At 39.7% G+C, this 26,912-nt stretch overlaps 1 protein-coding gene across 1 annotated transcript in view; it reads right to left on the bottom strand.

Annotated features, from left to right (window-relative positions):
* ME2 (malic enzyme 2) overlaps positions 1–26,075 on the bottom strand; it is a 57,229-nt gene extending 31,154 nt beyond the window's left edge. The window contains exons 1-3 of the mRNA XM_036245550.1: positions 25,935–26,075; positions 14,865–14,983; positions 7,004–7,137 (exon numbers count right to left, since the gene is read on the bottom strand). Of these exons, the coding sequence (XP_036101443.1) occupies positions 7,004–7,137; positions 14,865–14,972 (242 nt within the window). The 5' untranslated portion in view covers positions 14,973–14,983; positions 25,935–26,075. The remainder of the gene's footprint in view (positions 1–7,003; positions 7,138–14,864; positions 14,984–25,934) is intronic.
* Positions 26,076–26,912: the final 837 nt, after the last annotated feature.

The raw sequence follows: 26,912 nt of genomic DNA, 5'->3' as shown, positions 1-26,912 counted from the left end.
ATAGCAGTTTAATTTCATTCTTTTGCATGTGGCTGTCCAATTTTCCTAGCACTATTTATTAAAGAGGCTTTCTTTTCTTCATTGCATGTTTTTGGCTTCTTTGCCAAAAATTATTCGCCCATTTTTTTGTGGGTTTATTTCTGAGCTCTCAATTCTGTTCCACTGGCCTGTGTGTCTGTTTTTCTGCCAATACCATGGTGTTCTAATTACTGTCACTTTGTAATATAATTTGAAGTTAGGGACTGTCATACCTCTTGCTTTGTTTTTTCCTCTTAGGATTGCTTTGGCTATTTGGGATCTTTTGTGGATCCATATAAATCTGATGATTTTTTTGTTCTATTAGTTTTGAAAATCCCATTGCATTTTAAAATCCTTTGTATTTCTGTGGCAACTTCCATAGTAACTTCTTTTTCATTTCTCATTAAACCTGTACATTGCATTAAATCTGTATATTGCTTTAGGTAATAAGGCCACTTTAAGTATGCTGATTCTTCCAATCCAAGAATACAAAATATCTCTCCATTTCTTTGTGTCTTCTTCAATTTTTTAAAATAATGTCTTCTAGTTTTCAGTGTACAGGCTTGTCATATCCTTTGTTTATTCCTTGACATTTTATTATTTTTCTTGCAATTGCAAAAGGGATTTTTTTCATCCCTCCCCACCTTGAAATCTCATTGTTCATATATAGGAATACAATGGATTTTTGTACATCTGATTTTGTATCCTAAAACTTTGTGTTTATTGTTTCTAATAGTTTTTGGTGGAGTCTTTAGGGTTTATATATAAAGAATCACGTCGTCGCCCTGGCCGGTTTGGCTCAGCGGTTGGAGCGTCGGCCTGCGGTACAGAGAGACCAGGGTTCGGTTCCCGCTAAGGGTACGTACCTCGGTTGCAGTTTGTCCCCGGCCCTGGTTGGTCGTGCGGGTGGCAGCCACTCGATGTGTCCCTTCACATCGATGTTTCTCTCTCTCTCTCTTCCTCTCTCTCCCTCCCACTCTACCTGAACAAAAAAATGGAAAAATGTCCTCGGTTGAGGATTAAAAAAAAAAATCACGTCGTCTACAAAAAGTGGTAATTTTACTTCTTCATTCCCAATTTGGATTCCTTTTATTTCTTTCTCTTGCCCGATGGCTCTGGCTGGAACTTCCAGTATTATGTTGAATAACAGTGATGAAAGGGCACCCTTGTATTGTTGCTGATCTTAGAAGACAAGCTCTCAGTTTTTCATCATTGAGTATGATATTAGCTGAGGGTTTGTCATATATGGCCTTTATTATGTTGAGGTACTCTCTTTCCACACTCATTTTTGACAGTTTTAATCATAAATGGATGTTGTATTTATATGTCATACTGTCATATTTGTCAAATTCCTTTCTGCATCTATTGGTATGATCATATGATTTTTACTTTGTTAATGTGATATATCATATTTATTTATGTATGGTAAACCATCCATGTGCCCCTGGAATGACTCCCACTTCATCATGATGTATTATCTTTTTAATATACTGTTTGCTAGTATTTTCTTTAGGATGTTTGTATCTGTATTCATGAGAGATACTGACCTGTAGTTCTCTTTTTTGTGTGTTATTCTTGCCAGGTTTTGGTATCAGGGTTATGTTGGCCACATAAAATGAGTTAGGAAGTATTGCCTCTTCTTCAATTTTTTGGAGGAGTTTGAGAAAGATAGGTATTATATCTTCTCTGAATGTTTGGTAGAAATCTCTAGTGAAGCCATTTGGTCCTGAACTTTTATTCTTTGGGAGGTTTTTGACAATTGTTTCCATTTCTGTATTGTTGATCAGTCTATTTAGATTTTCCAGTTCTTCGTGATTCAGTCTAGCAGAGGTTTGTCAATTTTATTAATCTTTTCAAAGAATTAGTTCTTTGTTGCATTAATTTTTTGCATTGTCTTTTTGTTCTCCTATTTCATTTAATCCTCACGTGAGGATATTTTTCTATTATCATCAGAGAGGGGGGGGGAGGGAGGGAGAGAGAAAGAGGGAAAGAGAAAAACATTGATGTGAGAAGACACATCAACTGGTTGCCTCTGGCATGATCTGACCAGGGCTAGGGACGAACCGCAACCAAGGTACATGCCCTTGACTGGAATAGAACCTGTGCCTCTTTGTTCTGCGGGCCAACACTCTAACCACTGAGCCAAACCAGCCAGGGCTCTTTTGAAATTTTATGAGTTTATTTGAACCAAACCAATGACATATGCCAGGGAGCAAGATCTTAAATGCTCTTTGGGTCTAATTTTTATTATTTCCTTCTTTCTGCTGACTTTGGGCTTCATTTGTTCTTTTTCTAGTTCTTCAAGATGTAATGTTAGGCTGTTAATTTGGGATTATTTTTGTTTCTTGAGATAGATCTGTAATGATATAATCTTCCCTTTTATTACTACTTTTGCTGTATCCCCAAAGTTTTGACATGTCATACTGTCATTCTCATTCGTCTCTAATGTATCTTTTGCTGTTTTATTTCTTCTTTTACCCAGTCATTATTTAGTAGCATGTTGTTTAATCTCCACACATTTGTGTTTTTTGTCCAATTTCTTTTCACAGTTGACTTCCATTTGTAAAGCAATCATCAGAGAATATGCTCAGTATGATTTCAATCTTCTTAAATTTGTTGAGGCTAGTTTTGTATTCAAACGTGGTCTATCCTGTAGAATGTTCTGTGTGTACTAGATAAGAATGTATAATTTGGTGTTCTGGGGTAAAAGGCTCTGTAAATGTTGATTATGTCCAATTGGTCTAAAGTGTCATATAAGGCCAATATTTCCTTAGGATTTTGTTTGAATGATCTATCCATAGCTATCAATGGGGTATTTAGGTCCCCTACTATAACTGTGTTTTTGTCAGTTTCTTTCTCCCTTTAGTTCATTAATAGTTGAGATATATAGTAGTTGGTGTATATAAACATATATATGTATGTGTGTGTATATGCATCTTGATGTTACATCTTTTTTATTTTAGTACTTTTATTTATTTCTTTTTATTGTTAAAAGTATTACAGATGTCCCCCTTTTCCCCCCATTGACATCCTCCTTCCTGCTCCCACCCCACTCCTGCTTTCCCCAACCTAATGTTTGTGTCCATATAAGTTCTTTGGTTTATCTCTTCCCACCCCTCCCACATCCTTCTGAGGTTTGTTAGTCTGTCCTCAACTTCCATGACTCTGGATCTCTTTTGGTCAACAGTTTATTTTGTTCATTATGTTCCATAAATAAGTGAGATAACGAAGTACTTGTCTTTCTCTGACTGGCTTCTTTTGTTCAGCATAATACTCTTCTTGATGTTTTGTGCCCTTTAACATTATAAAATGTTCATCTTTGTCTCGTTACCTTCTTTTATTTTGAAATTTATTTTGTCAGACATAGGTACAACTACATCTGCTTTTCTCTGGATGCCATCTGCTTAGAGTATCATTTTCTACCTTTTCACTTTGAGTCTATATTTGTCCTTGCAGCTGAGATGTGTCGCCTGGAGGCCGAATAAAGTTGGGTTTTGTTTTTAATCCAATCCACCACTCTTGTGCCTTTGTATTGTTGAGTTCAATCCATTGACATTTAGGGTGATTATTAACATATGAGGATTTCCTATAGCCATTATGTCTTTTGTCTTTGGTCACAAATTATTCCTTTTTATGCTGCCAGTTCATTTCCAAATTGCAGTAGCTCTGTGTCTCCACTGCTTCTTTTCCCTTGAGTATCTGTTTATTATTATAGTTTGGTAATGTTCTGTGATTTTTTTCCCGTTTCCTCTTTTTATGTTATTTGTCTCAGTTCTAGGTGTTTGTGTGTGTGATTACCAGTAGATTTATGCAAAAGAAAGTTTCATATATACAGTAGTCCTTTTTCTATTGAATGCATCTTATCTCTATCCCTCTTTGCAAATTCAGACCTTTATCCTCTCCTGTTGTTTTTGTTGTCACAAATTATTCCTTTATATGCTGCTAGTTCATTTCCAAATTGCAGTAGTTATTGTCTTCTCTTTTTTAAGTGTTTTTACCTCCTTTAATCTTTATGTTATCAAGGGTACAATCCCTATTCTAAATAAAGGTCGCAATTTCTTGCAGTTTTGTATCCTTTTGTCTTTTTGTTTCAGGTAGAATAACCCCCTTCAATATTTCCTGTAATGCAGGTCTTGTGGTGATAAATTCCCTCAGCTTCTGCATGTTTAGAAAAGTCTTTATTTCTCCTTCATATCTAATGGATAACTTTGCAAGACATGTTATTCTTGGCTGGTAATTTCTCTTTCAATAGTTTGTATACTTGATTCCATTCTCTCCCAGCTTGCAGGAATTCTACTAGAAAACCCAATGACAATCTAATACAATTTCCTTTATAGATCAGCATCTTCTTTTCTCTGGATGCCTTGAGCATTCTTTCTTTATCATTATTATTTTACAGTTTTAATATAGTGTTACTTGCAGAAGGCCTTTTTGGATTGAGATAATTAGGTGTTCTGTTTGCTTCTTGGATTCGAGGATCCAGCTCTTTCCACAGGTTTGGGAAATTCTCACTGACTGTTTGAATGGGCTCTGTTCCCTTCTCCCTCTCTTCTCATTCTGTTATACCCATTATTCTCGCATTGCTTTTTTTTTGATGAAGTCAGTTCTTCAAGAGCTCTTTAATTTTTTCTTTCTTTTTTTTTACTCTTAAGTCTTTCTTCTTTCATTTGTGTCATTTACTGTATTTCTAGATTTCTATCTTTGATTATCACTAATTTTTTCCTCCATCTGGTCAACTCTATTTCCTAACTTTGCCAGTTCATTCTCTATCTCTGGTATTAAGTTCTTCAGCTCCAGAATTTTCATTTAGTTCTTTTTAAAAGTTTTAATCTCTTTGGTAAAGGACTCATTTTGTTCACTAATTTTATTTCTGAGTTCATTAAACTACCTACCTGAGTTTTCTCATATCTTGTTGTGTTTTTTCAGAACTGCAGTCTTGGATTTCTGTCAAATAGATCACTGATTTCCATGTCAAAAGTTTATTTTTCATTTTCTTTCTGAGCTGCCTTGGTTATTCATGGGATTTGATGGATTATTTCTCTGCCTAGGCATTTATGGGAATAAAAGCTTCTTTTTAAAAAAAGTGACACTACACCAATCAGAAAGAATATATGTACCCCTATGTTCATAGCAGCACTATTTACAATAGCTAAGATCTGGAAACAACCCAAGTGTCCATCAGTAGATGAGTGGATTAAAAAGCTGTGGTACATGTACACAATGGAATACTATGCGGCTGTGAAAAAGAAAGATCTCTTATCCTTTGAGATGGCATGGAAGGACCTGGAGAGTGTTATGCTAAGCGAAACAAGCCAAGCAGAGAAAGACAAATATCACATGATCCCACTTATTTGTGGAATATAATGAACTAAACAAACTGCTGAACAAAATTAACCCAGAGACATAGAGGTGGGATACAGACTGACAAGCCTCAGAGGAGGGGGGGTTTGTGGAGGAAGAGATAAACCACAGAACTTACGTGCATGTGTGCATGACCAATGAACAGAGACAACAAAGCTGGGGATGGGGTAGGGCCCGCTGCTAGCTCTGGGAAGGTGAGGGGATGCAGCCAGGCTCCATGGCTTTGTTTTCTGCCTGGCAATGGTGGCTGCTAGACCACAGTTGCCACATCTCCGTGTTCTGTCTTTGCCCCTATCACTGGGTTCAGTCGCAGTATGTGCTGACCACTCAGGCAGGAATGTTGATTTTCTCTCTCTCCTCAGGGCTGCAGACTGTGCATGCTGCTACCTGATTCCTCCCCTCTCCTGAGACCCACAGTGAGCTCCAGGCTGCATCCATGGCAGCCATCTCTGCTCTTCCTGCTTCCCTCCTTCTTTGTTCACTCTGATAGCCCACCTTCAAGTGTTATGATACACAGATCTCTCAGATGTGGTTGTGTGTTGAACAGGAAATCCTTTGTTGAATTATAACTGTTCAATTTGTAAATTCAAGGGCAGAGACTGGGGGCCCTCTAACAGTGCTATGCTTCTGACATCACTCCAAACAGAAATGTTTAATCCTGTATTTATACTAAGCCCTCTACCCAGAAGACCTTGCCCCTTTCTCATTTTGCTGGACACTGGTAACATATTATTTAAAATTCAGCTAGGCGCCTGGCCGGGTGGCTCACCAGTTGAGCATCGACCCATGCACCAGGTGGTTGTGGGTTCGATTCCCAGTCAGGATGGGCCCAATCCCCAGTGGGGGGCATGCAGGAGGTGGCCAATCGATGTTCTTTCTCATCAATGATTCTATCTCTCTCTCTCTCTCCATTCCTCTCTCTAAAGTCAATAAAAAAAATATTTTAAAATTCAGCTAGGCATCATTTCCTCCAGGGACTTTAACTAATTCCCCAAGGTAGATTAGGTGCCCATTTCTGAGCTTTCAGAATATACTCTGCATGTAACTTTTTTTCATTGTCCTGCATACTGTAGATTAGAGCACAGTGACAGATTCAGTACAACCATCTATTGTTCAGCTCCTAGAAGGCAGGTCTGGGCAGTACTGGACAGGCCATACATTCTGATATGCCTGGGTCAGGTTCAGTTACTCCTCTTTTTCACTCCCCAAAGTGTCCTGGATTGAAATATATAGTAGACGGTCACCCTATTTATCACCCGCTTTATATCCTCAGTGGCTAGTACAGCAGCACACACAAAGCAGGTGATCAACAAAAGCTGTTGAATAGAATGGATACAAAGTAGATGATAAGCCTTTGCTTCCAACATTCCATTCAAACCTGAAATGCTTTGTGATTTCAAGCATAAAAAAACTAATTCCTGCTAAATTTTACAATAGGGAAAACAAGTGAAGTATTCACTCCAAATATATATATATATAAAAGTATCATTATAAAAATAAGTGAACTGTCTAAAACACAAACTTCTCTACGAGACTGTATGTTTCTCATGCCATAATAACCACAATACTCCCAATTTTTCTGCCGAGAACATCAACAAAAATTAAACATTTCATCAATTCTTACTTTTCCAAAGGGCAATTTAATTTTTTCATGTTTCTATGGAATCGTAAGGCTTGAATATCTTGTGTCTCTATTTTGGGAGGTAGAAGTCCTTGAAGACCAAGCATTTGTCGTTCTCGTAATGTAAAGGCCATTCCCTAAAAAGGAGAAATAAAAAGATTAAAAATTATTACTTACTGGTGTAGCAGTAGTGATGTCCCAGAAGACACAATTTAAACATAATTTTTTAAAAAATCAGTGAGATATCATTTTGCTCAGACTGTCGGCAATTTATAAGATTGATCATATCTAATATTGGAGAGGGTGTGGTAAAAGAGTTACTCTCACATACCATTGCTGGAAATGTAAACTGATTTAGGCTTTTGGGAAGACAATTTTAAAGTAACATTAACTTTTTAATTATATACACTCTATCATAAAGCAATTCTACCTCTAGAATGTCATCCTAAATAAATATACATACATAAAGAGGCATACCGAGAGATTTGTTCTAGCGCTGTTTCTAGTTCTCTTGGCTATTACAAATAAAAATTCCATCAATTATGGAACAGTTAAGGAACCTATGGTATTTCTACACCATGAAACACCATCACCCTTAAACGTATAACTCTGTTTGTCATAGAAAGACCTCCCAGACATGCAGTTAAGAGAAAACAAAGCAAGCTGCATATCAAAACACACTTACTGTAAACTGTTATGTTTAGAAAATCCCTATAAAGAACATATACACAAATGCATCATACATTAGAAATGAAATCAACAGAATATAGTTTAAAAGAACATAAACCAAATTGATAAGAGAGGCTACCCCCACTAGAAAGGAGTGAGGCCGAGCAGAAGGAGGAAGGAAGAAATGATACTCGAGAAAAAATTAACCTATATCCTAAGAAAATCTTCAATTTCTGGTATTCAACTGTGGGTTCAATTCTTTGAATCAAAGTGATGTCAGTGAAAATGCCAGAGCAAGGACTTCCAAAAATCACTTCCTCCATAAAAGCAGTAAGAACACTGGCCAAATGATCAGAATTAACTGTTTTCAGAATTCTGGAAATGAACCAGAGGCTTTAGCAATAGGGAGCATTTATTCAAGAAAAACTGCTGAATTTCATCAAGAGTAGCAAGCTTCATGGCATTTTAACTTGCCTATCTACTCTCTCCTCACCAACTCCACAGCAGCCTGGAAAACAGCAATCACCATATAATAACCACTTTGAAAACCAGAGTCTGGAATCCGCAGAAGTGGGTGGAAGGGGGTTGGAAATTCTTCTAAAGACACAGGGAACTGTTATTATTTGACCACTCTGGTGGTTCCCTGGAACAGCCCTTTTGCAAAGCTGTCTTTAACTCGATTTGGAGCTCACCCAGTGTGAATAGCCTTTTTCCTCAGAAGAGCTTGTTAAAAAGAGTAAGAGGCAATTATTTAACATGGCAGCTCCCTAAGGTGGTGAGTAACAGATGAGGCAAACAACAGACTAACCAAAAAGCTGAAAAGGAAAATCTAAGGAACCAGATGTCCATGGAGGGACTTTGAAAACCTTGAACATATTCCTAAGAATGTAGAAGGTCATGTGCATGAGCTGTATTCATGTCTGGAAAAGACTTGAGAAGACTCCAAGTTCCACCTCTGGCTAAAGTTGAGGCTCTATGTTAGTAGGAAGTGAGGCCTGAGACCTAGTTGTAAACTGCCTGGCTGAGCACTGAAGGTATGCCCCAACCCATACACATAGTCACTTGGCAAACTTATTGAGAATGTCAATAAAGAGATAGAAAATATAAAAAGGAACCAAACAGAAATTCTGGAGTTGGAAGTACAATAACTGAAATTTAGAAATTCACCAGAAGAGCTAAATGAGATTCAACCAAGTGAAAGAATCAGCAAACTTTAAGACAGATCAGCTGAGATTATCCTGCCTGAGAAACAAGAAAACACAGTGGATAAATATGAAGAGCGCCTCAGAGACCTGTGGGATACCATCAAGAGTGCCAACATATGCATAACGTGAGTCCCAGAAAGCGAGGGGAGAAAAAGAATATCTAAAGAAATAATGACTAAAAGCTTTTCAAATTTGATCAGAAACATTAACCCACACATCCAAGCAGCTCAACATCACCTATGAGAAAAAACTTGGAGATCTACATCTATACACATCATATTCAAACAGAAAGCAGAGATAAAAGGCTCAACAGACATATAGGGGATCCTCAAGCAGAGTAACATCTAGTTCCTTATCAGAAACCATGAAAGCCATAAGGCAGTGGGATGACATACTCAAAGTGCTGAAAAATAGCCTGTAAAATTGTATACTACAATTTTTAAAGTAATTTTTAAGAGTATAATGGCAAAATAAAAATAGATGATATATTGGGGTGGTAGAAATGTGATTTTCCTTCTTTTAGTTGTCATAACATTATCTGTATAAACAACAAGAATTATAAGAAATATTTAAATTAGTTTTTCTCTTAGAGAACTAGCTGGGGAAATTAATAACAAACAAAAACCCTCTCAAGAACTGAGAAAACCACAGCTCCAGATACAAACCAGGAAGTGAAAACTTCCCAGAGGAAAAGATGCAAAGCTGTTACAAAACGTATTAGGAAAATTACTCAAATGAGCACGGGGAAAGGAGAAATTCAGCCTTTCACTTGTATAACCCCTTGAATGTTTCAAAATGCTACTATTAACTACATTATTTAAGTGAGAAAGCTGAAACCTAGAGAGGTTAAATGACTTTCCTAAGTTTCCTGGCTGGTGAACAGCAGAGCTCAAATTAGCATCTAAGTATAAGGACTTCTAAAAAATATATTAAAAATTTCATATTCATTTCATATTCAAGTTCATACAAACAGAAACAGACTACTGGTTGCCAGAGGCTAAGGAAGGGAAGGGGAAAACAAGGAGTGACTGCTTAATGGGTACTGGGTTCCATTTCAGTAATGAAAAGTTTTGGAAGTAGATAGTGGCAATGTATGCACAATATTGCATGTACTTGATTCACCGAATTGCACATTTTTAAATAGTTAAAACTGTAAATTGTATATTATGTTTACTTTACCATAACGAAAGTTTTACAGACATATTAACAGGTAAACCTTCAGTAGATGGTGATTACAGACATACATTTAAAAGGATTAAGAATTCAGTACTGCCTTGTTTTTTTCCTGGTACACTTTGCATTGTTTTTTGTTTTGTTTAGTTTTTTCCTTTTTTAAACTTATCTTTATTGTTGAAAGTACTACAGATGTCCCCCATTTCTGGCCCAATTGACCACCTCCTCCTTGCTCCCACCCCCCTTTTGCCTTCCCACACTATTATCTGTGTCCATTGGTTATGCATATATGCATATAAGTTCTTTGGTTTATCTCTTCCTGCCCCCTTATCTCCCCTTCCCTTTGAGGTTCCTCAGTCTAACAGCCAATTTGTACTTCTTAATCCCGTCATCTTTTTCACCCATCCCCCCAAATGCCCTCCCATCAGGCAACCAACAAAAAGTTCTTTGTATCTGAGTGTTTCTGTTCTGCTTATTCATTTGCTTTGTAGATTCAGTTGTTGAAAGATACGTATTTATTGCCATTTTATTGTTCATATTTTTGACCTTCAAGAAGACCCTTCAACATTTCATATGATACTACTTTAATGGTGATGAACTCCTTTAGCTTTTTCTTATCTGGGAAACTGTATATGTCCATCGATTCTAAATGATAGCTTTGTAGGATAGTGTAATCTTGGTTGTAGATCCTGGCTTTTCAACACTTTGAATATTCTTGCCACTCCCTTCTGGCCTGCAAAGTTTCTTTTGAGAAACCAGCTGACAGTCTTATGGGAACTTTCTTGTAGGTAACTAACTGCTTTTCTTCTGCTGCCTTTAAGATTCTCTCTTTGTGTTTAACCTTCTGCATTTTTATTATGTGTCTTGGTGTGGGCCTCTTTGGGTTCATCTTGCTTGGGACTCTGTGCTTCCTGGACTTGTATGTCTGTTTCCTTCACCAAGTTAGGGAAGATTTCTGTCATTATTGTTTCAAATAGGTTTTGAATTTCTTGATCTCTCTCTTCTCCTTCTGGCACCCCCATGATGTGAAAGTTGGTACACTTGAAATTGTTCCAGAGGCTCCTTACGCTATCCTCATTTTTTAAAATTATTTTTTCTTTTTGCTGTTCTGATTGGGTGTTTTTTGGTTCCTTCCAAATCAATTATTAGCTTCTTGGCTTTACATACTCTATTTATTCCCTATAAATTATTCCTTATTTCAGTGCATCCTTCATTTCAAACTGTTTTTTTTTAATGTTGCTGATGTTCTCATTAACTTCCTTGAAGTTCCCACTAAGTTTCTTGAGCAACCTTATAATCAGTGTTTTGAACTCTGCAACTGATTGATTGCTTATCTCCATTTTGTTTAGTTCTTTTGCTGCAGTTTTGTTCTATTCTTTCATTTGGAACATGTTTCTTTGTCTCCTCATTTTGGCTGCTTCCTTGTGTTTGTTTCTATGTATTATGTAGAGCTGCTATGTCTACTATGCTTCATAGGGTGGCCTATTGTAGTAGATGTCTTGTAGAATACAGTGGCACAGCCTCCCTGATCACACTAGCTGGGTACTCAAGGTGCACCTCTAGTGTGGACTGTATACCCTTCTGTTGTAATTGAATCTTGATTGCTGTTGGCACATCAATGGGAAGGATTTATTCAGGTTGGTCAGCTGCAAGAACTGGCTGTGCCCACTGACCACTGGCCTCTGACTACCTTAAAGGATCAGCTGTGCAGGGTTTCACCACACAGAACAAGACTTACTTCAGCAGGGCTCTGATACCCACTGAGTCTACTCCTTGAGTGTGTCACATGTGGAGGTTGTTGGGTGGTGGTGCTCTGACGTGGTCTGAAGCTGTCCACTGGGTGCTAGCTCTGGGGCAAGGTCAGCCACTGCCTGTGTTCTACCTGGGGGCACTAGGTATAAGCTACAAAGCGATCTGAGCTACTTCTTGCACTGGGCTTGGAGGTGCCCAGACAAAGCCTAGCTGTGAACCAAGGTTGGCTGCTTCTAGTGCCAGGCCTGGGGCCACTTAGCAAAAGGTATGTCTCTGGCACTTTTCAAGTCGCCTCCCCAACGCTTCAGCCCAGAAGGCGCAAGTCTGAGTAAGTCCGTGCACGGGCCCTTTAAGAGGAACTACCTGGGACTCCAGAAGCCTCAGCCTCCCTCAGCCTGAGATCCTGCTGGTTTTTACACCCAGAAGTTATGGGGACTTCTTTTCCTGGCACTGGAACCTAAGCTGGAGGGGCCTGTTGTGGGAAGGGTCCCCTCACTCCCCACAGAGGACCTTCACAGCTGAGGTATCGGTCCTGATTTTTATCCACCACACGTGGGGGTGGACCAGCCTGTCTGCACCGCCACCTCTCCGACCCGTCTCCATGTGGCTTCTATTTTCATTTTGTAGTTGTGGGACTTCAATTCAGCTGGATTTCAGGCGGTTCTGAATGATGACTGTTCTGTAGTGCAGTTGTAATTTTGATGTGGCTGTGGGAGGAGGTGGGTACTACATTTACCCTCATTGCTATTGCCGCCATCTTGACCAGAAAGTCAGTACTGCCTTTAATTACTACTTTATTAATCACAGTAGCAACATACTCTTAAAACAGTACTCATAAACATTTTAAAAATTATTAATTCAGTCTACAATGTCTGAAGAATGAACCTGACTTCTTTTTAAAAAAATTTTTTTTTCCCTTTATTGATTTTAGAGAGAGAAGAAGTGAGAGGGAGAGACAGAAATATAGAAGAAAGAGAACATCAATTGACTGCCTCCTGCATGCCCCACACTGGGGATCGGGCCCACAACCTGGGCACGTGTCCTGACTGAAAATCGAACCAGCGACCTCTTGGTGCATTGCTCAACCACTGAGCAACACCAGCCAGATTGAACCTGACTTCTTTCCACGGTAAGCCCCCAAGGAGTTTGTGACCTCAGATTGAGAATCACTAGTCTATGCTCCTCCTTAAACATACAACCACAACAAAACAACTCTTCTTGATGCGTAAGGGATTCCCAGAAGTGGTCCTTCAATGAGGTAACCGTACAAGATGCTATTCACCCATAGAGATTTCAGAATGCCAGATCATTAGATTTTATTTTACACTGTAATGCATTTATACTATTTTCCTCCTTAAAATTCATTTCTCACAATGTACTTTATAAATTTCTTATAACCCTCACAAAGTAGGTTTTATATAGTTTCTATAATAAAATAAAACCAACACATTTATCAAATGTTTACTATACCCATGGCATTATAAAAGATATAAAGAAATTTTGAATGGTCCCTGCCCAAAAGGAACCTGAAATATAGTTAAAAAAATTAAAGTCATGAAAATGTAAATACTATCAATCATTTCAATGGTAGCTGAAGATATGAATAGAAGCACAAAACAACATAAAGATTATTTGCCACCAGAATAGGAAGATAAAAACTACTACAGGGAGCCATTATTCCAGTCTATGGTGGTGTGAAAAGGCTCAACAGATCTGGATTTTGAATGAGTTGTACATTGAAGAGCAAGTAAGATTTGTGGAGATGCGGCAGAAACAAGAGAAGATTAGAATATTCCTCATTAAACTTCATTTATTTCACTAACTGCTTGCTGAATTCTCATTCTGGCCAGGTACCAAAAATACAAAGATAAGATGCTCTGTGTGACCCTTAGTCAAATTCCTCTTTGTAGGAGTAGGCCCCAAACCCCTCAAAACATATCATACTATCCAATTATTTATCCCCCCACCACATATTGGAAAACAAATGGGATTGGCAATTTTTTTACTGTTGTTTTAAAATAAACCACACCTTGCCCTGGCCAGTGGTTAGAGCGTCAGCTCACATACTGAAGGGTTGAGGGTGTGTTTCCTGGTCAAGGGCATGATCTGGATTGCAGGTTCGATCCCCTGCCCCAGTTGGGGCGTATGTGGGAGGCAACCAATCCATGTGTCTCCCTCATTTCGATGCCTCTGTCTCTCCCTCCTTCCCTCCCTTCCACAATCTCTAAAAATCAATGGGAAAAAAAAAAATATCCTCAGGTGAAGAGTAAGAAAAAAATAAAATAAAATAAACATCACCTTAATCTGAATGTACCATTCTCAAAAGGTAAATTTCATATATTGCAATAAACCCATGTGTTGCAATAAACTTATGCATCCTCTTCCAAGCTTTCTGTAAGAAATCTCCTTCCACAATTATGTTTACTCACTATATAGCTTACTTACTATTGCTTCTAAAAAAATAGAGAAACTGCCCACTGAACCCAGCATGGATAAGGAATAAAGGCACTACTATATCTCAATATTGCCAAGCACTTCTGCCCCAAGACTGTAAAGAGGGTCGGAGGTCCCTCTTTTGAAGCAGTAGTGTGATTAATGGGCACTGTTGCTTGGGTGTAATGATGTGTGTTTAAAAAGCTGCACAAAGGTGGGGTAGACACTAGATAAAATTTCATCTTATAATTCTGACCCCATCTTCCAAGGGCTTGACTGATTTGGTCCAGGATGAGTACCTGATCTAAACTGGGTAAAACTCAATATCCCACACCTAGCCAAAAATCCTGGCCAGACTGCTATTCTGTAGATTTTTCTGGGTTAGAACTAAGAATAAAGTCATTCCTTTCCTGGTGGTAGTTGTGAGGGGTGAATTTTGAGAGGTATATAGCAGCCATGATTCTTGCCATATGGAGAAAAGTGAAAAGCTCATGCAGAAAAAGCAAATACCTCTGAATAGTTTTAGTATAAAGCTACAAAATAGAAACATTTCACTTTATCAGTCTAAAATCCATCAAATTAAACTGTTAACGGGACAAGAGAAAAGGTATGTTGGTAGTAATGTTACTAACCTTGTTTGTCCTTGGGTTCAACATAAGTGGCTTGCCTTTCTCTTTCGTGTGTATATGCCGGCAAGCCAGAGTACAAGGAGTGGCAACTATTCTCAACCGCGACAACATCTTTTTTTCACCTGAGAAAAACAAAGCAAATACAGTCAGACTTTGGCTCTCAACATCTCCCATCTTGAACAAAATGTCTCAGTTGTCGAGATAAACTTTGGTTCTCGACTTAACAACCCTTTCATGCTGATACCTGTATGGCCAGTCACGCAGGAGACAAAGGAGAGAATGTGAGAGTATGAGTCTGTTTACAGCCAAACCTTTCATGGTTAACGTCTCAGGAAGCTGGGCTGTGAATATTTTCTAATGGGAAAAATGATTCGGTTTTTTAACAAATCAGTTCTTGAAATGCCTTCCGGAATGAATTAAGTTAGAGAACTAAGGTTCAATTGTAAACCAATGCTGAGAGACATATTATAGAACTGCATGTACATCAGGTATCAGTTTTGGAAAACAGATTTAGAAAGCTTAACTTTACACATGTAAAAAATCTTTTTCGAAATACACTTATGTTTCTATAGACTGTACCGACTGCAAAAAGGGTAACGAACAATAGGTAAAGGCAAAGATTTACTTCTGACAACACTCTAAGTCCTTGGATAATCATTGTTGCTACTCCTAGGTATGTACTATAGTGTGCTTAAACACTTGCCCTTTTTCTAATCCACACAAGTGTGGCAAGGTATGTATCTCCCACTTATGAGAGAAAGGAATTGAGAGGTTAAGAAACAAGGTAGCCTTGGCTGGGTTGCTCAGTTGGTTGCAGCATCATCCTGTACACTGAAAGGTTGTGGGTTAGATTCCTGGTCAGAGCACATACCTAGACTGTAAATTCAATCCCGGGCTGGGGCATATACAAGAGGCAATTTATCAATGTTTCTCTAAAACCAACAAAAATACATCCTTGAGCGAGGATTTAACAATTTTAAAACTTTCCCTGGCCGATTTGGCTCAGCTGTTAGAGCGTTGGCCTGCGGTCCAAAAAGACCCGGGTTCGGTTCCCGCTAAGGGCATGTACCTCGGTTGCAGTTTGTCCCTGGCCTGGTTGGTCGTGCAGGTGGCAGCCACTCGATGTGTCTCTCTCTCTCTCTCTCCCCCTCCCGCTCTGTCTGAACAAAAAATGGAAAAATGTCCTCGGGTGAGGATAAAAAAATAAAAAAATAAATTTTAAATCTTAAAAAGAAAAAATAAAGAAACAAAATGACATTTAATAAAGAATGAAGTGAGTTCCACATAAATGACTGGGAGTTTAGCTTGAAGGTGAAAAAGTGAACACTAATACACACATTCAGAGGAAGAGAAGCTATAAATTTTAACCCACTATAGTTAATGTTTAAATGTAATGTATTAAAATTTTTGTTTTCATTTATTTTTTTAAAATATGTTTTTATTGATTTTTTTTAGAGAGAGGGGAAGGGAGAGGAAGAGAGAGAGAGGAACATCCATTGGCTGTCTCCTGCACACCCTCTACTGGGGATCAAGCCTGCAATCCCAGCATGTGCTCTGACCAAGAATTGAATCACTGACTTCTTGATGTATGGGTCAACACAAAATCCATTGAGCCACACCAGCCAGGCAAACTTTTTTGTTTTTAGAAAACCTGTTATTTAATGTTAAAAATTAATTCAAATTGGATAGAAAACATATTTTTGTCTTTTTTGGGGGGGGTACGTGCCCCTAGCGGGAACCGAACCCGGGACTCTCTGGTGTGCAGGCCGATGCTCTAACCCCTGTGCCAAACCGGCCAGGGCCATATGTTTGTCTTTACATCCATCCCAAACATGGAAAACTGTATATAATACATTAAACCTTCAATATTCACTTATGATAATACAATAGATTCTTCTGCATATCAGTTCTCCCACCAAAAATCCATTGCAATTCCTATTATCTTAATCCCTAGAAATCATTGCAATTGTCATGCAATAAGTTTCTAAATGGAATTTCTATTTGTTGAGAAATCTGGGATCTTTATATGGGGCTGCAGCAAAACCATTTACACGCTGGGATTTTTTGAAGTTAATTTTTAGGTGAAATTCATATAACATAAAAATAACCATTTTGAAGTAAACAATTTAAAGAGATCTAGAAAATCTATGCTGTTGTACAACCATCACCTCTATCTAGTTCCAAAACTTTTTCATTATTCCAGAAGGAAACATCACACCCATTAAGCTGTTTTCCTCCCTCCTCCAGTGCTTTCTGTCTTTATCGATTTAACTATTCTGGATACTTCATATAAATGTGGTAACTAAATATAGCCACAAAAACAGGAAATCATATGCACATCAAGAATCACAAGAGATAAGGGCAAGGGGTGAAGGACAGGACAGATGTGGTTTAAGGGTAGAGACTTGCAACAAGCAGTAAATAAGTTGTAAAGATCTAATACACAGTATAGTGAATGTGGACAACAATATCGTATTACAATCATCAAGCTTGCTACGAGACTACAACTTAATTATTCCAACCAGTAAAACGAAATGATAATTATGCAGTGACAGAGGTGCTAATTATCGATACAAGGGCAATCATATTACAATGTATAAATGTATTAACATGTACACCTTACATTTACACAGTGTTATATGTCAAATGTATTTCATGAGACATACCATAAAATAACTGCTTTTGTTTAAAAAATGTTAATATCATGAAGGACATGTTAAAAAAACAAATATTCAACAGAGTAAAACTGAAGATTCTAACTGGCTTTATTAAATGATTCACTAATCAGGCAGTATCCCACCCAGCAAAAAAAAAAAGGAGCTCTGAGGAGCTGTACTAAGTGAAAAGTTTTTAAAGGCTGAAAGGAGGTGGGACAAGCAAGCCATAAAGAAAAGAAAGGATCGTTTCAGGCAAGATTTCCTTTCTTTGGGGAAAGTGCAGAGTGGTCTAAAATGCAGATCACCTCACTAGTGCTAATTGGGAAATGTCATATTGGCTGGTTAAAGGGCACATTCCTGGAAGAGATTGAAACTGCAATTAAATCTTGGTTTGCTGTCCTGAGGGCAAGTGACTCTATGTGTGGTCTGCTTATTTATTAATTTTTTTAAAACAATTTCCCCCATTTTGATCAGATCCTCAGCCTGAGAGACTGGTGATTAAAATTGAAGGCATTTGGGCCCTAGCCAGTTTGGCTCAGGGGTTGGAGTGTTGGTCTGTAGACCAGAGAGTCCTGGGTTTGGTTCCTGCTAGGGGCATGTACCAAAAAAAAAATAAATAAATAAAATTGAAGGCATTTGGCTCTGGCCAATTTGGCTCAGCGATTAGAGTGCTGGCCTAAGGACCGAAGTGTCTTGGGTCCAATTCTCAGTCAAGGGCATGTATCTGAGTTGCAGATTCAATCCCTGGCCCCAGTCAGGGTTGTGCTGGGGGGGGGGGGGGCACGGCAGTGGTGGTTAATTAATGTCTCTCACATAGATGTTTCTCTTTCTCCCTTCCACTCTTATCTTGAAATCAATGGAAAAATATCCTTGGGTGAGGATTAACCCATATATATATGTGTGTATATATATGTATATATATATATATATTTAAGGCATTTGCACCTTAAACTACAGAGCTACTACTCTGTAGTTTTCACAGCTTTAATTGATTATCTGTGTGATTTATTTTTGTTTTCTGATTCTCTATGGATCATGACTTCAGGTTCATGATTTTTAAGTTGGTCATTCTCTTCATTTATTTTCGGATGTTCTAGTCTTAGGAAGATCATTTGCTTGCTGGTGAGCCACTGAGAACATGCATTTAAAGCCTCTGAGAATATAGCATGCCAGATGATTACTATGATACCATGAGCAGGATAATTCCCACTGTCTGCAGTGCACTTTGGAGTCACATCATAGCTAGATGTTTGAGGAAACTAGAAGTCAGGATCCAGTCCAGTTTACAAGTATATAACAAAACCTCAAAGGCAATCAACGGGATTAGAAACTAGTATCTACATAAGTACCAACATAATTTTTCTTTCTACAGTTACCCCCATTTTTTTTTAACCAAAGACAATCACAGTAAAACTAATTTGTTTGCATTAAACTTGGCTTAATGCAGCTAAAATAGTGATTGATCATAAAATCTCTTTCTTTTTTTTTTTTATCCTCATCCGAAGACATTTTTCCACTTTTTTATTCAGATAGAGCGGGAGGGAGAGAGAAACATCGACGTGAAAGGGACACATCGAGTGGCTGCCACCCCTATGACCCTACCAGGGCCAGGGACCAACTGCAACCAAAGTACATGCCCTTAGCGGGAACCGAACCCGGGCCTCTGTGGACCGCAGGCCGACGCTCTAACCGCTGAGCCAAACCGGCCAGGGCATAAAATCTCTTTCTAAGACTGCTGTCTGGATCCTTTCATAAGGAATCTCAGACTGAACCCTCTTTTTTTTTTTTTTCAATATGTTTTTATTGATTTTTGTGTGTGTGTTTTTTTTTGGTATGTGCCTCTAGCAGGAACCGAACCCGGGACTCTCTGGTCCACAGGCCAACACTCCAATCGCTGAGCCTAACGGGCTAGGGCTTTTTTTTTTTTAAAGAGAAAGAGCTAGAGACACCAACAAGAGAAAAACATTGATTGGCTGCCTACTGCATGCCCCCTATTTTGGATCAAGCCCAAAACCCAGGCATGTCCTGACCGGTTATCTAACTGGTGACCTCTTGGTGCAACTAACTAACCAACTAAGCCACATCTGCTGGGCTCAGACTGAACTCTTAAAGGCAATGACCAGCCATCAGATTTTACCTGCAATACTATTTCAGTCAAAGCCTGGATAATATAGCTATTCTTTTGGATCTCAAATAAATGTTAGTTTTTTCTCTCTCTCTCAGCATGTGCTTGGGTGAAAAGAAAAAAAAAAAAAAGAAAGCCCTAACATCTAACTGGACTGTTCATCCAACAGAGGATTTGCAATTAAAAAAAATTACCAGGAAGTGAAGGAGAAAACATTTGTTGTGGGCAACTACCACAAAATTCTGGATCAGACCTATATGATCTATACCTTCATTATTCCTTAATTTAGTTTCTCTCTCTCTTACAAATAACATACAGGCAAAGCATTCACTATAACAGTTATTGTTTCCTTTTTCCCCTTAAATTTCTGCCTGCAATTGGGGGCCAGAAGAACTGAGTCTGTAAGTAGAGAGAAACATGGTTTTTCCTTTAAGAAGTTAACTGAAGATCAATATTCTGATATGTGAAATCTTCTCTTTTCCGCTCTGCTTAAAATTTTGCTTCTGCCCTGGCTGGTTTGGCTCAGTGGTCAGAGCATTGGCCTGTGGACCAGAAAGTCCCGAGTTTGGTTCCCGCTAAGGGCATGTACCTTGGTTGCAGTTTATTCCTGGCCCCGGTTGGGGTCATGTGGGTGGCAACCACTCGATGTGTCTCTCTCACATGGATGTTTCTCTCTCTTTCTTCCTCCCTCTCTCCCTCCAGCTCTATCTGAAGATAAATGAAAAAAAAATGTCCTCAGTTGAGGATAAAAAAATTTTTTTGCTTTTATCAAATACTGAATTTAGTCTGTATAATAAAGATAACACTACCTGTCAAATCTACCTCATAGATGTGATGATCATATGAAAGAATATATGCAAAAAAGTATTATAAAAACTTAAAGAGCAGTGTTATATCACTCAAATTATTACTTTATTACTAAGTGATAGAAATAAAATAAAATATAAAAGAACAACTGACACTTGAACAACACATCTAAATCCACAATGGGTTTAAATCTGTGTATAAGTGGACTCACACAGTTCAAACCAGCACTGTTCAAGGGTCAACTGTATTTCTGACTCATGGTTGAGCACCTGCTTGTGTGGAAGGCCAACTTAAGTTATACATGGATATTTGACTGTGTGCTAGTCAGCGCCCCTAATCAGGTTATTCAAGAGTCAACTATAAGTTTAATAGTGTCTTTAGAACAAGCAGGCATAAGTAAAAAAATAATAATAATAACTTAAGGAAAAGAAACAATCCCTGCCAAAACTAGAACCAAGGACTGAGAGACAGATGGGCTTAAGATCAGCTGGTGGCAACAAGATAAAATAGGAGTGAGGGGGGTGGGAAATCATACCCATCTCCTTTTTATACAGATATGATGGGAAAGAGAACTGAAAAAATGGGTGAAATAAAAACAGGAAACAAAAGAAGGTGGAGCTTCTCATTTTGAAAAATATGTAAAATCAAGCTGTTTACTTGAGAGTTTCTTGGAATATTGAGATATACCTGTAGTTTCTCCCCCTGATGCATCATTCTTAGTGCCTTGCCCTGGGAAGCAGTAGAACTTACTCTCTGGGTGCTGTTTATAAATTTGAGTGGGGCTCCAATTGCTAGGCCATTACCTGACTACTATCCCTGGCCCCCTCCCTGCCTGAGAGTAGAAAAAAGATCAAAATTAGAGAGAGGTCATGAATTGCTGCAATAAGCACAAACTCTGCAGTCAGACAGATCAAAATTTGAATCTGGACTCAGGTAATAACCAGTTGGAATTAGTTGTGTCACCCAAGCAATCCCAAATGCTCTGTGAATTGGTCTGTGACCAAATGAGAAAAATTATAACAATGTTACACAGTTTTTCATAACACTAAATTTGTCTCTGTTTTCATGTTGTAATTATGATGTTCCTACCTTATTGGTGGCAACAATATCCTTTCTTTTACAAAAGGATGTGGATGATAGATTGTAGTAATTTTTAAAAAGGTCTTTAACCTTAACAGAATTAAAAGTCAGTGATCTTATGTCTGGTCCCAATTGTCTCCTATACACAAACTTCTTTTTTTACTTGCCCATGAAGCCCAAAAGTGAACTACTGACTTAGAAGTCTCACTTTCTCATCAATAAAACAGGAGATGGGAAACTCTTTTGCAGAGGTGGTGTATAGTGATGATGATATATAGAAAGCATCAAGCCTTTAGAGTTTTATCATCATCATAAAAAGCTTGACTACTTGACTTGACGGTTTATTCAATAAAATTCATATCCAGGCAGTCCAGCACAATCATCAACAGCAAGCCCTGGCTGGTTTGGCTCAGTGGTCAGAGCGTCAGCCCATGGACCAAAGAGTCAGGGATTTGACCCTGGCCCCAGGAGGGGTCGTACAGGAAGCAACCAATTGATGTGTCTCTCTCATCTCTCTCTCTCTCTCTCTCTCTCCCTCCCACTCTATCTAAAAGAATCAATGGAGTCTGGCCAGTGTGGCTCAGTGGTTGAGTGTCGACTCATGCACCAAGAGGTTGCCAGTTCAATTCCCAGTCAGGACACATGCCCAGGTTGTGGGCCCAATCCCCAGTGGGGGGCATGCTGGAGGTGGCCAATCGATGTTCTCTCTTATCGATGTTTCTATGTCTCTCTCCCTCTCACTTCCTCTCTCTCTAAAATCAATAAAGGAAATAAAAAATTAAAAAAAAAATCAATGGAAAAATATACTCAGGTAAGGATTAAAAAAATTAATTAATTTTTTAAAAAAAGCATGCTCTAGAATCAGGCTGCTGGATTTAAATCCTGGCTTTGCCACTGCTAGCTCTGTGATCTTGAGTAAATCAGAGTAAGTTACTATCTCATCACTCAAATGGGGAGTATAAACAGGACCTACCAAATAGGGCTTTTATAAGACTTAAATGAGATAATTCATGTAATATGCTTATCACAGTGCCCTCTAAGTGCTCTATACTTGTTACCTAAGCATCATTGTTAATATTGTAATAGGTGCCTATTACTAAATGCCTATTCATTTCTTTCTTTTTTTTTTTTTTTATCCTCACCTGGGACATTTTCCCATGTTTTGTTCAGATAGAGTGGGAGGGAGAGAGAGGAAGAGAAACATCGACGTGAAAGGGATACATCAAGTGGCTGCCACCCAGACGACCAACCAGGGCCATGGACAAACTGCAACAGAGGTACTTGCCCTTAGCGGAAACTGAACCCAGGTCTCTCTGGACCGCAGACCGATGTTCTAACCACTGATCCAAACTGGCCAGGGCAATGCCTATTCGTTTCTGCATCAACACATTCTAACCTGAAATCCTTATTAAGAGGCTATGAGGGCCCTGGCTGGTGTTGCCAAGTGGTTAGAGCACTGGCCTGTAAACAGAAGAATTAAAGGTTCAATTCCCAGTCAAGGGCACATACCTCTGTTGCAGGTTTGATCTCCAGGGGGTCAGGGCATGTATGAGAGGCAACCAATTGATGTGTCTCTCTCACATCGATGTTTCTCTCTCTCTCTCCCCCCCTTCCTTCCATCCCTTCCACTCTGTACCAAAGGAAAAAAAAAAGAGAGAGGGAGAGAGAGAGATGGGCTATGAGGCCCGGCTGGTATGGCTGAACGTCCTCCCATGCACCAAGAGGTCATTTGTTTGATTCCCGGTCAGGGCACATGCCCTGGTTGCAGGCTCAATCCCCAGTGGGGGTCGTGCAGGAGGCAGCAGATCAGTTCTCTCTCATTGATGTTTCTATCTCTCTCTTCCTCTCCCTTTCTCTAAATAATCAATAAAAAATCCTATTAAAAAAAAGAGGCTATGAGGATAATCAGGGGTAACATTTATTTAAACTATTTTAAATTAAATCTTTAGGTCAAGAACGAGAATTTGGATAACATACAGATCTAGGTATCATCAAATGTCATCCTAAACAATATCTAGAGAATCAATAGCTTTCATTACTTTTGAAATTTATACATATTGATCAATGGAGGTATAATATAGTTATATGATCAAAACAATGACTTTCAATTAAAATAGTTAGCTTTTAATAACATCAAATATAATTTTTATATTTAGCATATATTTATTCCGATAACATTGATCTTTAGTATACAAACTATGGGTGTTAGTATTATTTATGTTTTAAAATATGACTAAGTTTTTCTGAAATTCAGCAACATAAATTACAATTTATTTTAGTTTATATAATAGGAGTTGATTTACAAAAGAAATGATCAAATGATGAGTTTTTCTTTATGCATTTTTAATGTGCTTTCATAACAAATATTTAAAAAGATAAAAACATTATACATAAACACCATTATGCATTTCACCTGATGAAATCCATTAGTTCTTTCTCGGGAATAACTATTGAGCAAGAGTATGTTGTTATTTTTTTAAATATGTTTTTATTGATTTTTTTTGAGGGAGAGAGGGAGAGATGGAAACATCGATGTAAGAAACATTGATTGTCTGCCTCCTGCCCTTCCACTACTGGGGATTGGGTCGGAAACCTGGGCCCTGACCAGGAATTCAACCAGGACCTCTCAGTCCATGGGTCCATGCTCAATCCACTGGGCCACACCAGCCCTGCTGAGCAAGAGTATGTATTAATTCTCAGGAGAATGAAGAACTTCCCTAACATTTCCTATTAACACATGGTAAGGTTATATCAGCATTTCTGGTCTCTATGTCTAACTTTTAAGTCTTTGTGTGTGTGTGTAAACACTTTTTCTTTATTAATTTTAGAGGGAGAGGAAGGGAGAGGGAGAGAGAAATGGAAACATCGATGAGAGAGAACATCGATTAGCGGCCTCCCGCGTGCCTCCCACTGGGGTTGGGGCCCACAACCTGGGCCTGTGCCCTGACCAGGAATCCAACCCGTGATCTCTTGGGGCATGGGTCCACGCTCAACCAGTGAGCCACACTGGCCGAGCTAACTTTTAAGTCTTTATAACTACCATAAAACTGTTGGACACAAGTTATAAAATCAAAGCTCACAGTTGATTACTTAAATGTCCAATATTGGAAAATAGAGTTAAGCTGGTTTTTGTTTTTTGCATTTCTGCAAACCATGTAACAGCAACATGTAACTCAACTAGTTATAGTAGTTATACAATAGATTATATTTATCTATCTTTAGCATGTGTGTGTGTGTATATATATACATGAAACTATATATATTTGTATATATATGAAACAATTGTATCTTCTCTAACTTCCAGAATGTTTGGCAACTACAGATCAAAACTTGTTAAGTATAATATTGCCATTAGTTTTTACGAGCTAGAGCTATTAAGTTAGGTTGCTGGGTTTGAATGCAGGCTTTGCCATTTAACATCTGTGATCTTGGCAAGTTACTTAACCTTCCTTAGCCTCGGTTTCTTCATTTGTAAACTGGACAGAATAACAGTACTATCTCAAAACTTAATTTGGAGATAATTCATGTAGAGAGCAGTGCCTGGCCCATAACTAACAATATATGCTTCTGTTATCATCATCGATTGCAACACTAAAAGTAACAAGGCTATTAAATGTTTTACTTAGAAGTGATTGCCGGAAGTTTTCGGAAGGTAAATCAGATATGAAATCATTTCTGTAACGAAGCACTTCTGTTAAGATTTATGATTTTGATTAACTTTTCATCACAAGGCAACGCATATTTTCTAGAATTATCTTCGGAACCAAGAAAGAAAGTCAAATCCGAGACCACGAAGGCAACAATACACAAGCAGAGATGGTTATTACCCGCTTCAAACACCTGTCAATTCTGATCCACAGATGCCATTTCATTGAATGGACAGAACCGGTCCAATCTTAGCACTTTCTAGGCTGCAACAAACTTCCATTAAGGGAAGAACAAACACAAACACAAAAATGCCTAACTCTCATCATTAATTCATACCTGCAGAAATCGAGATCTATTTGCCAGAGAGGTTTAGAGTTCCCAAATCGGTCTTGAAAGGGCGCGGGAGGCGAGGAGAGGAGAGATGCTCGCGTTTTGGGGGCCACAGGGCCTCACTCCACGGCGGGAAAAGAATCGCCCTGGGACCGGTGAGTGGAGAACCAGGGAGGTCACGCCTCCAAACCGGGCGCCGGGGAAGAGGGCGGACAGTCGAACCGCGGTTCCGCGATCTGACCGCTCCCCCCGCCCTCAGCCCCACCCGCCAAGTAGGGACCATGCCGGCCGAACACGCGGAAGCGGCGACGGATCGGCAGCCGGCTCCCGGGGCCAGGCGGCCGGAGGCCGACGCCCGCTCTCCGGCCAGAGCGGCCCCGGCCCCGCCGCCCAGGCCGCCCGCAGCTGCGCGCCGCGGAGCCTTACCCGATGTCCCGCTCCGCGACAGGTGGTGCTGCTGGCAAAGAGATCGCGGGCCTGCCGCCCACCAGGCGATGATCAGCTCCTGCCCGGCCCGGCCCCGCCCGCCCCTTCTCCGAGCCACCCCGAGCCACACCAGCTCAGGTTCGAACTAGCAGGAGCAGCCAGTCACCGCCGGAGGCAACCAGTCAAGTAACGCTGTGCGAGGGAGGGATCCGGGAGAAGGACCGGCAGGCCCATGGGCGGAGACTGACGGGCGCGCGGACCAATACGGAGGCAGGAAGTCGGCCCTGAGGGGCGAGGCCCCGCCCCTGACCTTCGCGGCCCGCGCGTTCTGTTCGTGCACGGCAGAACCTTCCATCCTTCAAGTCACTGTTTCGAGGGCCAGTGTGCGCCCGTGTGGACGCGGTCCCTAGGAATGTGAGAGGGGCCGTGTAGATCAGGAGGAGTCTGAAGACACAGGTGACACCCGTCACTCCGCACAAGAAACCGAGGGCGGCTTACCGCTGACTTCGCATCCCCCGGACAAGGGGGTTGTCGCTGGTGATGGCAGTGCGTTCGCGCGAGAAGAGGCTCTGCGCAGGCGCGGGCGGGGCCGGGGGATGTTGTCGGGTACCAGTATCCCAGCGCAGCTAGAGGAGGCCTGGGGAAGGGACCATCCTGGACAGCCAGTGGAGGGTAGGAAAGGATGGAGGATTTAGGAGGTGGATACAGGTCAGGTAATGGAGAAGTAGAAGAGGGAGGACTCAGGAAATGCAAAGCTGCCACACTTTAGGAATGCTTTCTGTTCCTAGCCATTTTTTGTGGCTAGGACTCTATCTTTTGTAGATTTCTTTGTGTCTCACTGCTGCTGGCACACTTACTGGCTGGTAGGGAATTTACAAATGGTCCCTAGCATCACAGTCAATGCGATGTTCAATGTTCTCTCAGAAGAGCAATAGAACACTAAATTGTCACCTTGGAAGAAGCAGGGCCCTAGCCAGG

The sequence above is a fragment of the Molossus molossus genome, unplaced genomic scaffold (assembly GCF_014108415.1).
Source record: "Molossus molossus isolate mMolMol1 unplaced genomic scaffold, mMolMol1.p scaffold_m16_p_6, whole genome shotgun sequence".
Lineage (NCBI taxonomy): Eukaryota > Metazoa > Chordata > Mammalia > Chiroptera > Molossidae > Molossus > Molossus molossus.
This window is presented reverse-complemented; position numbering and strand designations above follow the sequence as displayed.